Source organism: Olea europaea, chromosome 12 (assembly GCF_002742605.1).
Source record: "Olea europaea var. sylvestris chromosome 12, O_europaea_v1, whole genome shotgun sequence".
Classification (NCBI taxonomy): domain Eukaryota; kingdom Viridiplantae; phylum Streptophyta; class Magnoliopsida; order Lamiales; family Oleaceae; genus Olea; species Olea europaea.
The window spans coordinates 29,594,098-29,607,459 of NC_036248.1; the positions used below are offsets into that span (position 1 = coordinate 29,594,098).

The following is a 13,362-nucleotide window of genomic DNA, read 5'->3' on the forward strand; positions in this document are numbered from 1 at the left end:
CTCATCTGATGTTTGAGCGGAAAAAACAGTAACCTTGTACCCTGACGCTCAAGTGACGGTGTTATGTGCAAAATCACAGTTCACATTTTTCAAGAGTTTCAACCGGTTCATGCTACCTAAATGCCTTTTACTATATGTAACAAATCCCTGACACGAATTTTTGGGTGGTTGTTCATTACATTGTCTCTTCATAACATTTTCCAATATTTAAGAACACATTCAAGTTTTTGATTTGTCAATTGATTCTTGAGTTCATACAACCACATATTTAGGAAAAAAACATCAAGTTCACATAATCCAAAACACCTCCTTCTTATAAACATACAAGAAGATATTTTCTCAATAACTTTTAGAGATTGTTAAAGATTGAGGGAGGTTGAACCAGAATACACAGGAAGAGTATAAAAACAAGGTGTTTTTGATGATCCACAGGAGATAGACAAATCTAAAAGATCAGAAACATGTGTAAGTGAAATACATTCCAATGGGCCTTGGGATCGATGGAAGTAGATCGACGAGTTTAGTGAATATTTTTAAACTGGATAATATTGTAGGTTCATCATTGTCTATAGTGGAGATACTGACTTTGTCCTGAAATTTTTACCTAGTTGGGTTTCTCTATCATTAATTCTTGTGTTATTTACTGCTTTATTATATTTGTAGCAATTCAACTTAGGATAATTTCACTTGTTTGGTTAACTATCTAGAAACAATTAAAAAGTGACTTGTTGCTTTTAATTATATATTTTTGTATGTTGGGTCAAAATAAATTGTCTGAATAGAATCTTCAAGTTGAACTAATAACCTTCAACTCATATCAAAGCTTTTCAAAACTAAACACGCACTAATAGTGTCTCATTTGAGATTACCAATTTTTAAAGTCTACTGCTCGTTCAATTTTGAGATAGAACTCCGTTTTCATTTTATAACTTAACATCATTAATAAGCACAATCCAAATTTTTATATATTTATTATTATTTTTATATTTAAGTAATGCGTGAAAAATATAAATATCAATTAATAAAGTTGATAAGTAAACGCATTGAATTAATCTTTATGAACAGAATCTGAATTCCAGATTGTCAAATCAAAATGCTAATCCATAATCAATAGCATAAATTTATAGCTTAATCATCTTATTGTCTGCTTGATTTCATAGCTTACATCGAACATTCATCTATTTTTCTTTGATAAGCCAAATGGAAAAATATGGAAGAAAAACAAACATCAGAAGGAAACTTAAAAGTAACTTGCTCTCATAAACGACAAATCTCATTCTTCTAAAATATTGTAAAAATAATATCTTAAGCTGTCACTAGCAAATTATTCGAGTCAATATGCTCAGATTCCAAGTTGTTACCTTTCTTTATCAGGTTTTTTAAAGCACTGTTTTTTGGGTTTTCTTTTGCTCTTTCGCCAGAGGTTGTTCAACTTCTTTGTCATTGTGTTGTTCAACTTCTATGTCATTGTGTAACATATGGATGCTGTCCAAATAAATTATAATATTTCTGGTATTATATAACTGGAATCTGTCATTTTGTTTGTGTGTGTGTCAGTATGTGTTTTTTTCTTGAAAGCTCTTTACTGGGAGGGTAATTTGGAAAATGGGTCATAGTTGAAATTCTTGAATTTGCACTGGAAATGTTTTTTTGGGGGTTTTAAGAGCTCTCACGATGGATCTTGAAACAGGGATTCATCAGAATCATTTTAAGGTGAGTTCTGCTTGAAATCATTGATGGATTTGAGCATTTTTTGGGGGGTTTTTTCTCTGATAAATTTTGTTTTTGAGGGGATTGCAGAAAGAATCTTGGAGAACAGTTTTGACGTTAGCTTATCAGAGTTTGGGTGTTGTGTATGGGGATTTGAGTACATCACCATTATATGTATACACGAGTACTTTTGCTGATGACATTGAACATTCTGAGACTAATGAAGAAATCTATGGGATCTTATCCTTTGTGTTTTGGACATTAACCATAGTTCCTCTTCTAAAGTATGTGTTCATTGTGCTAAAGGCTGATGATAATGGTGAAGGAGGCACATTTGCACTTTATTCACTTCTATGTAGACATGCCAGAGTGAATCCTTTGCCCAGTAGCCAGGTTGTAGATGAAGATTTGTCAATGTACAAGAATGATATTATTAATCCTGCACCATCTACTTTGAGTGCAAGGCTAAAATCTGCTCTGGAAAAACATAGAGTTCTGCAAAAGTTTTTGCTATTATTGGCTCTAATTGGTGCTTGTATGGTCATTGGTGATGGTGTACTTAGTCCTGCAATTTCGGGTATTCCGTTTGTTTCTGTGGTTTTACCTAATTTTTGATATTTTGGAGTCTGTTAATTTATGTTTAATGTACCCCGTGTTTTATGCAGTTTTCTCTGCAGTTTCTGGAATCGAACTAGCAATGTCGAAAGGGCATCACCAATGTAAGATTCTTAATCTCGTAACGTTTCATTTCCAGGTGTATTATTCTTCTAGTCGCCTTTGCCAGTTCCATCACAGACAAGTTTGCAGATAATAAAAGTAATTGCAAGACTTTGAACTAAATGAGTAATGACTTGTTTCACTATAGATTGAAGGATATAACTATAAAATCAGTTTAAAAAATCTAAGATTGTGTGCTCGGTCTTTACTTTTTGTCGAATATCACCGTCATTATGCCTGTAGGTATTTGGTACTCATGATGCTTCCAAGAGAAACTGGAAGAAAATGACTTTCTCCCAAAAGATTCAATTAATTTTGCAGAAAAAATTATTAGCACACTGTTGCATTGGTAATAATTTCATTTTGTTATCTTGCATTATGCATTTGTATCTTATATCATCCAGTGCAATACTCCAGTTGTGACATAGCTCATACTGCATAGGAATTAGGGGGATGTATAAGTAAAATAAAAGATTAAAAGTTTTGGTGTATTTAACATAATGATCATGTATGTGGCTCGATGCCTAAGACTATTCAGTTTATTATTTTTGGGGAAAATACCTAATATAGTCTTGCTTCTAGTTACTGGTGCTAGTTCATACGAACTTTATGTTGTTGCAATTTTTTGCTGAACTATCATATGCTTCAGAAGGCTCGCCATCATAAGGTCTTAAAGTTTGCCATCTAAGGCTCAGAAGGAAAGAAGTCTAAGGTTTTATTGTTCTGTTCTGCATCAAGTGGGTAAAGCTTTCTTAATTTGGATCGGAGTGTGAGTATTGCCTTCATGGATGGAAAGAAAGAGAGATTTTAAAGCAATGGTGTGCAAAATTGTCGCCTTTAGGCGATTGTGAAACAATTACATCATGCACTTATTAGAAAAGAGGAAACCAGGAGAAGTTTGAACAAATGCGTATCTCTGATTTTTTTTTTTTTTTTATTTGTGCCATTTTGAAGATAATTTTATGGCCATGCGTGAGGATATACGCAGAACGGGACAATGACTAAAGCCACATGAGGAGAATAACACCTGGCTATCTATGTAATATGCTCTAATATGATTCGAAAACATACAGTAATTATAAGTATTATGGATATGATTGTCCGAAATATATGAACAGTTAATTTCTCTTGTGCAAAATACATTATGGTACTTTGAGAATAAGTTTCAAGTTTAATTATAGTGTATATGATGAAGCTTCTTTTTGTATGTTGATCGGCATCTATACTATGTTTTATTATTATAACCTCATAATACATATTTTAGCAGAATTCATTTGGTATGGATCTCACAGATAAAATTTTTGGATTAGGTGATCTATAATTTCTCGTCATGGAATTTTATTTGTGCTTATAGTACATAACAGAATACTAATCTTGTAAAATTGCTTCTTAAAATGAAAATCTTGCAGATATAGAAGTCCCATTTGCTTGTATCATATTGATAGCCTTGTTTGCCCTTCAACACTATGGCACCCACAGGGTCGGTTTCTTGTTTGCACCTGTGGTCATAACATGGCTTTTGTGCATAAGTTCTATTGGCATATATAATATTTTCCATTGGAACCCTCGCGTGTATCGAGCTCTATCTCCATACTACATGTACAAATTTCTGAAAAAAACACAGAGGGGAGGTTGGATGTCTTTGGGTGGGATTCTGTTGTGCATAACAGGCAAGTTAATGTATTCAATATTTGGACGTTAGAATTACTTGTACAAACCTTCTTCTTTTCTTTTTTTTTTCCTTTACCCTCAAGAGTAGTTAATATATGTTTCTATTCTTTCAGGTTCAGAAGCAATGTTTGCCGATCTAGGACACTTTTCCCAATTGTCAATTAAGGTACAATACTTTCATATATAATAACTGTTCTAGGACACTTTTCCCAACTGCCATTAATCATAAAGAGAAGGTCGTATAGTAGATTACTCCCCATGTTATGAACCATATATCATCATGTTAAATTTCCTTCCTCCCGAAGTCATAGTTGATTGACAATTGATTGAACTAGTCCATCAGAAAGTAATTTTTTTTTTGGTTTAATATAGCTAGTTTCTCTCTTACAAAAGATATAGATGAGAATTGACCACTTTTAATGCCTTTATGCTTTAATGTTAACATCCGTTTCGGTGTACCTGAAGTTCTTTCAAGAGGGGCCATGTGATTTTATTGTCACGAAAGACATCATAATTTCTAATTAGATATAACAAACTGAGTGCTTCTTCGAGAGGTGTTTAATTTATTATTACTGTGGTCAAACTTACTTTAAATCTACAGATTTCGTAGGATTTACAATTACCACTCACTTATTATTCACACATTCTGTGGGACCCGCTACTTTAAATTATAATTTTAACACCCCTAGACAAGCATTAAGCCTTGTTCATAATAAATTTGGGTTAGCTACATGAATAATTTTCCCACACTTTTCTTTGTTGATTGCTTGAAGATTAGTCTCATTTCTTATGTTGCAGCTATGTGGAAGCCGCGCCTGATATGGGACGAAAACAAATGAATATAGAAGTAAAAAATGTAGCTTTCCATGTTTAAATCAAATAAAATAGGATGCTCCTATCATCTTCAGAATTTGGAAATTGGAGTCGTAGGGGTTTAGTTCAAGAATCTTGGTAACATCCAAAGATTTTTGTGGGCCATTTTAGGACCTGTTTACATTTTATACTGCTTTTATAGGAATTCCGAAGTTCTTCGACAAATTTCATGATATTTTACAATTCAAGTTGGCACCTGAATTGTGCACCTTGTGTATGCAAAATCGATATTTTTTCCATTTATAAATCAGCTGGTCTTCCTCCAGCAGTTTATAAGCTTATGGAAATTATTCCCTCATGCAATCTTAAATCAAGTTTTGCTAAAGTCAAGCTGTTAATCCCATCTGGTACTAAGAGACCCTCGACTCATAATTTTTCCACATCCATCACGGGATCAATCGATATGACAACTGTTCATTTCTTGATATCTAATGAAGCAGCACATTCATTTTATATACTTATTCTTTTGCAGATAGCCTTCACTTCTATTGTCTATCCGTCATTGATCCTTGCATATATGGGGCAGGCTGCTTACCTTTCCCAGAACCACGTTGTCGATAATAATTATCGTATTGGATTTTATGTTTCAGTACCTGGTATGTGTTTTCAATTGTTGTTTTTTAGATAGGAAGAATGCGAATTATTGGCAAATTAACACTCAACGGAAGAAATATTTGCTTGTGTCAGAGAGATTAAGATGGCCAGTTCTGATTCTTGCCATACTGGCTGCAGTAGTTGGAAGCCAAGCTATCATTACTGGAACTTTTTCTATTATAAAACAATGCTCTGCTCTGGGGTGCTTTCCTAGAGTCAAAATAGTACACATATCCTCAAAAACCCACGGCCAAATTTACATACCCGAGATCAACTGGATTTTGATGCTTTTATGTTTGGCCGTCACTATTGGTTTCAGAGACACCAAAAGCATGGGAAATGCCGCAGGTAATCCCCTCCCTCCCAACCAAAAAAAGGGAAGGAAGGAAGAAAAAATATCAATAATATAAAATAAAGGATTAAACTATTTGTACACAAAGATTTACACAATCTTTTACACACACAACACATGACGGCCCCCTATTGGAGGGGTGGCTGGTGGGCCATCCGCCCCTCCAATAGGGAGCCGCCATGTGTTGTGTGTGTAAAAGATTGTGTAAATCATTAGGTGAATGTAGCATGATCCTAAAATAAATCATGCATATACAGAAAATACTCAATATTAGTATTGCATTGGGCCATTGGTATGTTTGGGCTAAGCTTAAAAGTGTAAAGGTACTTAATTGAAAAGTAAGCAAAAACTTTCTTTTAAAGAAGCAAGCTTTTGAACTAAGAGTGTGTTTGATCGGTATGAAAAATATCATTTAGAGAAGAAAATGTTTTCCTTCTTTTGTGGAAAATAAAAATTACCTTCAACTAAGGAAAATGTTTTCTTTAAAAACAAGGAAGATTAGGCAAATTTTTAAAAGTTGGAAAATGTTTTCCATGGAAAAAATTAGCAATAAAACACCTCAAGTAGAAATTTGGATGAAAAACTGATATTTTTAATGGAAAATAAATATAATCAAACACACCCAAATGTGAATCAGAAAAAATAGCTCCTAAAAAGCTCCAGAATTCTAATTAATGCCTGTCCATGATATTTGAAGAATCTAATGTAGTTCTCAAGTAATCCCAATCGTCGAATTATGATGACATTTACTAACGCAAAGTTTGTTCTTCTTAATAATAATAATAATTATTATTATTATTATTTTTCAGGTTTGGTAGTTATTACCGTTATGTTGGTCACGACTTGCTTAATGTCCCTAGTTATTGTTTTATGCTGGCACCAGAGTGTCATCCTTGCAATTTGCTTCATCTTATTCTTTGGGACGCTTGAAGTGCTATATTTGTCTGCTGCTTTAATCAAGTTTTTGGAAGGAGCGTGGGTACCAATTGCCCTTTCATTCTTCTTCATGTCAGTGATGTGTGTTTGGCACTATGGTACATTGAGACAGTATGAGTTCGATCTCCAAAATACGGTTTCTGTTGACCGACTACTTAGCCTCGGTCCCGGTTTGGGCATTGTACGGGTCGGTGGCATTGGCCTCATTCACACAGACCTTGTATCTGGTATACCGTCAATTTTTTCCCACTTTGTCACCAATATTCCGGCCTTCCACCAGGTTCTTGTCTTTCTCTGTGTTAAAACAGTTTCAATCGCTCATGTTAAACATGAAGAACGGTTCCTCGTGGGACATATTGGTCTGAGGGAGCATCATATATATAGATGCGTTGTTCGCTATGGTTATCGTGATGCTCGTGTGGATGATGTGAAATTTGAGAATGATCTCATATGCAGTATAGCCGAATATATACGCACAGGAAGAGAAGGTTTAGACAATGCTGGTGAGGATTCTGTAAAGCAACGCGAGGAAATGATGGTGGTGGGAACGCCTTCGACACATTTAGACGGAATCCAAGTCTGCGAGGACAATGATGTGGCAAATACAGAATTGGCTAGCACTTCGGAGCTTAGAGAAATACAATCTCCACCTGTGATCAAACCGCGGAAAAGGGTTCGGTTTGTCATTCCCAAGAGCCCAGAGATCGACCGAAATGTTCAGGACGAGTTGCGAGCACTGATGGAAGCTAGGGTAGCTGGTGTGGCTTACATAATGGGACACTCATATGTGAGGGCAAAGCAGGGATCAAGTCTAATGAAGAAGATGGTTATAAATTTTGGATATGATTTTTTGAGAAGAAACTGTAGAACAAACACATATGTACTAAATGTGCCTCCAGCATCTACTTTAGAGGTGGGAATGGTGTGTCATATATGATGTTTATGATATGTGAAAATTATGTATTTTGTACATGTGTTGGTAATTTTACATAATAGAGTTTGATTGATTGATTTATTTTTTATTTTTGGCGTGACACTATGGAATTTTAATAATAGATGATGGTGGACCCAAACCCAACAAATGTAAGCACGAGCAAGCTTCAAGCGTAGGTGATGTATGGATGTGGCATTTCATAAAATTTAATTTTTACTTGTTTTCCAACATTTGATATCATAGTGGTCTAATTAATTACTTTTCCCGTTATAATTAATATGAAATATTTGATTGCATGGTTTTGTAGTCGGACATAATTCTTGAATCTTCTATATAATTTTCAGTAAGACAAATTATTTATCGAAGATGGATAAATATATGAACTCTTAGTTGTATACGATTTTTGATCTTGAACAAAAGCAATTATAAATAATTTACACAAAATTATAAAATCTGATAACAAGAATTTCTAAACATAAAAAATTGGTTAAATTCAGTGGAGGTCACCAAACTTTGTTTTCTTTGTGCCAAGTTAGTCCTCCTTGTCTAATATATGTTAATGGACGATCACATCAATTTTTTGGGGATTATATCAATTTTTTTAATATATAAAAGTTGATATTAAAAAGTTAAACCTTTAGCAAAATTTAATCAAACAAGCAATTAAAAACTTGTGTTTCTCAAAACAAGCACAACTATTTTATGTGTTTGGTAATTTTTGCACTATTTGACAAAAATTTTTGAGAAACATCAAGATGATAACTTTTCAGATTTTGCATTTAGCTTCCTTAATTATCCATTTTTACAATAATCAATTTTAATCCATGTGAATAAAATTAATTTATTTCTAATCCTTAATTTATTGTCGTTCTATATTTATTGATATTCTATTCTAGAATAACATAATCTCATCCATTCATTCACATTAAGGGTCTGTTCGATAGTAATTATGAAAATTGTTTTATTATAGTTAGAGAAAAAAATGGGTCTTATATGTCAGTGAAGAAATAAAAAATAACTGTCAAAAAATTAATTTTTCGGATGAAAAATTGCTATCTGATAAGTGTATTTTATACCCTTGTTCGGAGCTTCAAAATAGCAATATTTCATAATTCTTTTGACAAATTATATTCTCAATTGTCATATTTTATGTTTTATACGTAAACTCTATAAATGAAAAGAAATTGAAGGAAAGAAGCAAACAATGATGAAAAATGGTAAAATCCAAAGTATGGGAATTAAATTAACTATTGAATGCAAAGTTTGGAGATCAAAGTTTACACTAGAAATTGAAGAACTCAATGACTAAATTGCATTATTTTGAAAAGATAAAGTCTAGGTAAAAATATTATTTTGCTTGGGCCATGGAATTGCGATCAGAGTGGATTTCCTTTTTGGTGGACTAGGTTAATATGCATATATATACTTACTCATGCTGGAGAAAAGGAGATTATCGTATACATATACACATTAGACGGCAGAAATGAGAGTTTGGCTGGAGTAAAAAGGGAGGCTGCTGATTGCTGAAATATATATGTGATATACAAAAAGAGACGGGCAGCTGGGAGTCGAAAAATACAGGCAGAAAAGTTAGCCGACTGAAATTGAATTCTGGGAATTAACAGTAACAGAAATTTGGGCAGCTGCTTGGGGCTGAATTGATACATTCTATCAATAAAAAACGGAGAGAAAAAGAGGAGAAAACGAACTGCCTGCTGGAAATAGATAAAAATAGGAAACGACAGCTGTTGTTGTGCATTAGAATCCATGTAGGAGTAAAAATTGGGCTGAAAAGATTGTATACATACATGCACAAGCAAGTTGGCAGTCGAAAATTGTAAATAAGGAAAAGACGCACACGCTGAGAAAGCAGACACTGGATGGGGTACGCATAGGAAAATTTATTATGTTTCCTCAATTTTTTGTGATGTTTTTTATCCTTTATTTGTTTAATTTTAACATTATATTAGGCTAATTTTTCATATTTGCTAGGATGTGATGAACCTTTATTATGAATTTTTAATTTGAACAATTTAATAAACGTTAATTTGTTTAATTATTTGGATGTTTATTATCATTTTCATGCTTTTCAATTAATTGGCCACTAGTTGAATTGTTTGTGAATTTTGTTGTTATCGAGAGAGACAATAGGATCATTAGCACAAAATAATAAATATTGTGAGGTTCGATAGAAAACAGAGATATACCTCTATGCTTCATATGATTTTTATAAGATATTCTAGTTCGTTTAATGCATTTATAATGTTCGCATCTTTCATCGAGGGATAAGAATGTCGCATGAAGGGAATATATTTGATAATTATTGTGAGAGGTTTTCAATTAAAATAGGAACATTGATCAACAAGCATGATTTCAAATTGTCAATTTAAATTGTTGAACTAAAAATGGATTAGCAAGGGGGATTCCACATCTTAGCATTACTTCTCGCGAATTTGATAAATTTTTACTTTACTTTCAATTTAGTCGCCAGATTTAATATTGTTCAGTCACAACTTGATTTTGTTATTTGACTAAGGGTATTATTAATTTTAACTGTATCAAATACATAGTTTTCATGGGTTCGACACTCTATACATTGCTATATTACTTGTTTACGATCCAGTTCACTTGCGGGTAATCAAACGATCAAGTTTTTTGTGCCGTTGCCGGGGACTATAGTTTTGATAAGTTTTAACTAATTTACCTTTAATCTGAATTTTATTTTACTTTTTTTATTATTTATTTTTTAAGTTTAGTTCACTAATTTAGAAAAATACTACAGTGTTTTCTATTTTTCCTTTTTAGGACTTTGTATGCAAAGTTCAAGAACCAGAGATCTTGTTCAATTTAATCCGAAAATCAAGCAAACGTTCAAGTCAAGGAGAAGAGAACAATTATAAGCACACCAAAAACGACAAGTAGAGCTCATGGCAGAACAAAATCTGAATCAAATAGCCATCGAGGCTAATCTGCGTGTAGCGCAACCAAATGAAGTTGCAGCTAATGAACACGTTATGTTGATGGGAGAGTATATGGTTCCACCAAATGAAGTTGCAGCCAATGAACACGTGGAGAGCCAATCCAGTATAGTATATTCGGGATTTGGTCAACCAAATTCTCACTTGAGGAAAGAAGTGATCAACATATTCCAAAATGCACTACAATTTTTCGGGAAACCTACTGAAAATCCAAATGCTCATATCTCAAGATTCTTGGACATGCGTGCAACAATCGATTATCCAGGTGTTTCAAGCGAAGCAATTTGGCTGAGGCTTTTTCTTTACATTTTGAGAGATTCGGCTAGGGAATGGTTGGATACTTTTCCTCCACACGTCATCACCAATTGGAATAGTCTGAGTCAGAAGTTCTTGAACAAATATTTTCCACCTAAAAGGATTGCCAGGTTGAGGGACGAAGTCACCACATTCTCTCATCTTGACTCGGAATACTATTATGAAGCTTGGAAAAGGTACAAGGGGCTGCTCCGTCAGTGTCCACAGCATGGATTGCAAAAATCGCTCCAAGTACAATGTTTCTATATGGGGCTAAATCCTGACGAGCAGGGCTAATGTTGACCCGCATGCGATGGTTCCATCAAAAAGAGAATAGCGAATCAAGTTTATCAAATCATGGAGGATTTAGCATTTACTAGTGCACTGTGGCCTATGAAAAGAACGATTGTAAAGAAGGTAGATGGGATACATGAGATAGATCCAGCAATCTCAGCACAGTTGATAGCTTTAGCTAAAAAGGTGGATAAGATGAATGCCATTCAAACAGTCGGACAAAAATGCAAGCACTGTGGAGGAAATCATGAAAGTGTTGATTGCACCGTCGGTAGTCCTTTTGCACAATCACTAAAGGATGTAAATTATGCTCAAAATTTTCAAAGACAGCAACACAATCAGAATCCTAACACCTACTACCTAGGCTAGAGAAATCACCCAAATTTTCAATGAAGCAACAATCAAGGAGCTCAGATTGTGCCGTAGTAAACTACACCACCAGGTTTTCAGCAGGCTGAAAATAAGTCTTCATTGGAAGATCTTGTTACTAAATTGGCAGAGTTCTCTACTCAACATATGCAAAGAATAGATAAGACTTTACAAGTTTAGGGAGTTGCTATCAAGAATTTAGAAAATCAGATGGGACAAATAGCAAAAGCACTCTCAGAAAGACAGCAAGGAGAATTGGCAAGCGACACTGAGATAAATCCTAAGCAGCAAGTAATGGCAGTAAAAGTTGTAGAGAATGAGGAGGTTGGGACAATCACTATATGCAGCAGGGTTTAACTTCTAGAAATTACAGTTGAGAGACGGTTGACTGAATAAAAATGCACCTTTTATAGCTGAGGAGTAGGTGGATAAATCTGAACAACTAGACAAAGTAGTTCCATCTCAAGAGCTAGAAAATCTACAAGTCAAGGCAACCGTTCCTATCAAACCTTATGTGCCTCTGGTCACATTTCCACAGAGATTACAAAATAGGAAGTTGGAAGATCAATTTGCAAGGTTCTTAGACATCTTCAAGAAGCTTCATGTTAACATCCCACTGATTGAAGCTATATCTCAAATACCGAACGATGCAAAGTTTTTGAAGGAGATCCTATCCAAAAAGAGAAGGCTTATAGATTTTGAGACCATCAAGTTAAATACGAACTACACATCTTGCAGAATAAATTACCTCCTCAGCTACAAGATCTAAGGAGTCTCAAAATACCTTACTTAATAGGGAATGATTCGAATTTTAATTGTTTATGTGACTCAGGAGCAAGTATAAACCTAACGCATTTTTCAGGAAATTAGGATTGGAAGAGCTAAAGAACATATCCATCTCCCTTTAATTGGTAGACAGATCAATCAAATACCCGTGAGGAATGGTTGAGATCTTGCTCATTAAAGTGGGCAAATTCATAGTCCCCATTGATTTTGTTGTCCTAGATATAGAAGAGCCATGGGATACAGTGTTACTTATCTTGAGCAGATCCTTCCTATCAACAAGCTGCGCTGTCATGAACTTTGAAAGTGGTGAACTGACATTTACAGTGGAAGATAAGTAAGAGAAGTTCAATATCTATACTCATATCGAGAATCCAGTACATAGATAGATCAATAAAAAGGCTAAAGAAGAGTGCAAGTATATTACTGAGACAGAGTAATAAGGATCGAGGGAGTCAAAACCTAAAAACTTAAGAAGCCTTGGACGAGAGAGGAACGGAGGGTTCAAGGTTTGGAAGGCAAAACGAGGATGCAAAGTCGAAAATTGCAAAGAGTGCAAAAGCTCAAGATACATGTTTAAACCACCCTAATCAATTCCTCCGTACAGTCTAGCTAAAGACTATAAATTAAGGGCTTATTGGGAGGCAACCCAATCTTCTAATCCTTTTATTTATTTTGCTTTTTGTATCGCATAGATTGGGAGACAACCCAATCTTCTAACCTATTATTTATTTTACTTTTTGTATTGCATAGAATGTAGTTTTGTTTTGTTTACTAGGTTGTATTACATTTAGGCACATTTCAATTAGTAGGGTATCACCATCCTTAATGTTCCCCTTATGCCATTGAATTTATTG

General features: G+C 34.3%; 1 protein-coding gene across 6 annotated transcripts; it reads left to right on the plus strand.

Moving 5' to 3' along the window:
* The first annotated feature begins 1,141 nt into the window (after positions 1-1,141).
* Positions 1,142-7,860, plus strand: LOC111406347 (potassium transporter 6-like). 6 transcript variants are annotated; one of them, XM_023035754.1, is made up of 8 exons: positions 1,142-1,374; positions 2,017-2,287; positions 2,376-2,429; positions 3,837-4,097; positions 4,212-4,264; positions 5,444-5,567; positions 5,659-5,913; positions 6,727-7,790. In XM_023035754.1, exons 1-8 carry the CDS (start codon positions 1,339-1,341, stop codon positions 7,788-7,790), a joined length of 2,118 nt encoding a protein of 705 aa, XP_022891522.1. In that variant the 5' UTR covers positions 1,142-1,338. The 6 variants fall into 6 exon arrangements, with proteins under 6 accessions (XP_022891522.1, XP_022891520.1, XP_022891521.1 ...); XM_023035752.1 differs by lacking the exon at positions 1,142-1,374 and adding an exon at positions 1,381-1,713 and having other exon boundaries at positions 1,801-2,287; positions 5,704-5,913; positions 6,727-7,860; XM_023035753.1 differs by lacking the exon at positions 1,142-1,374 and adding an exon at positions 1,381-1,713.
* The last annotated feature ends 5,502 nt before the right edge of the window (positions 7,861-13,362 follow it).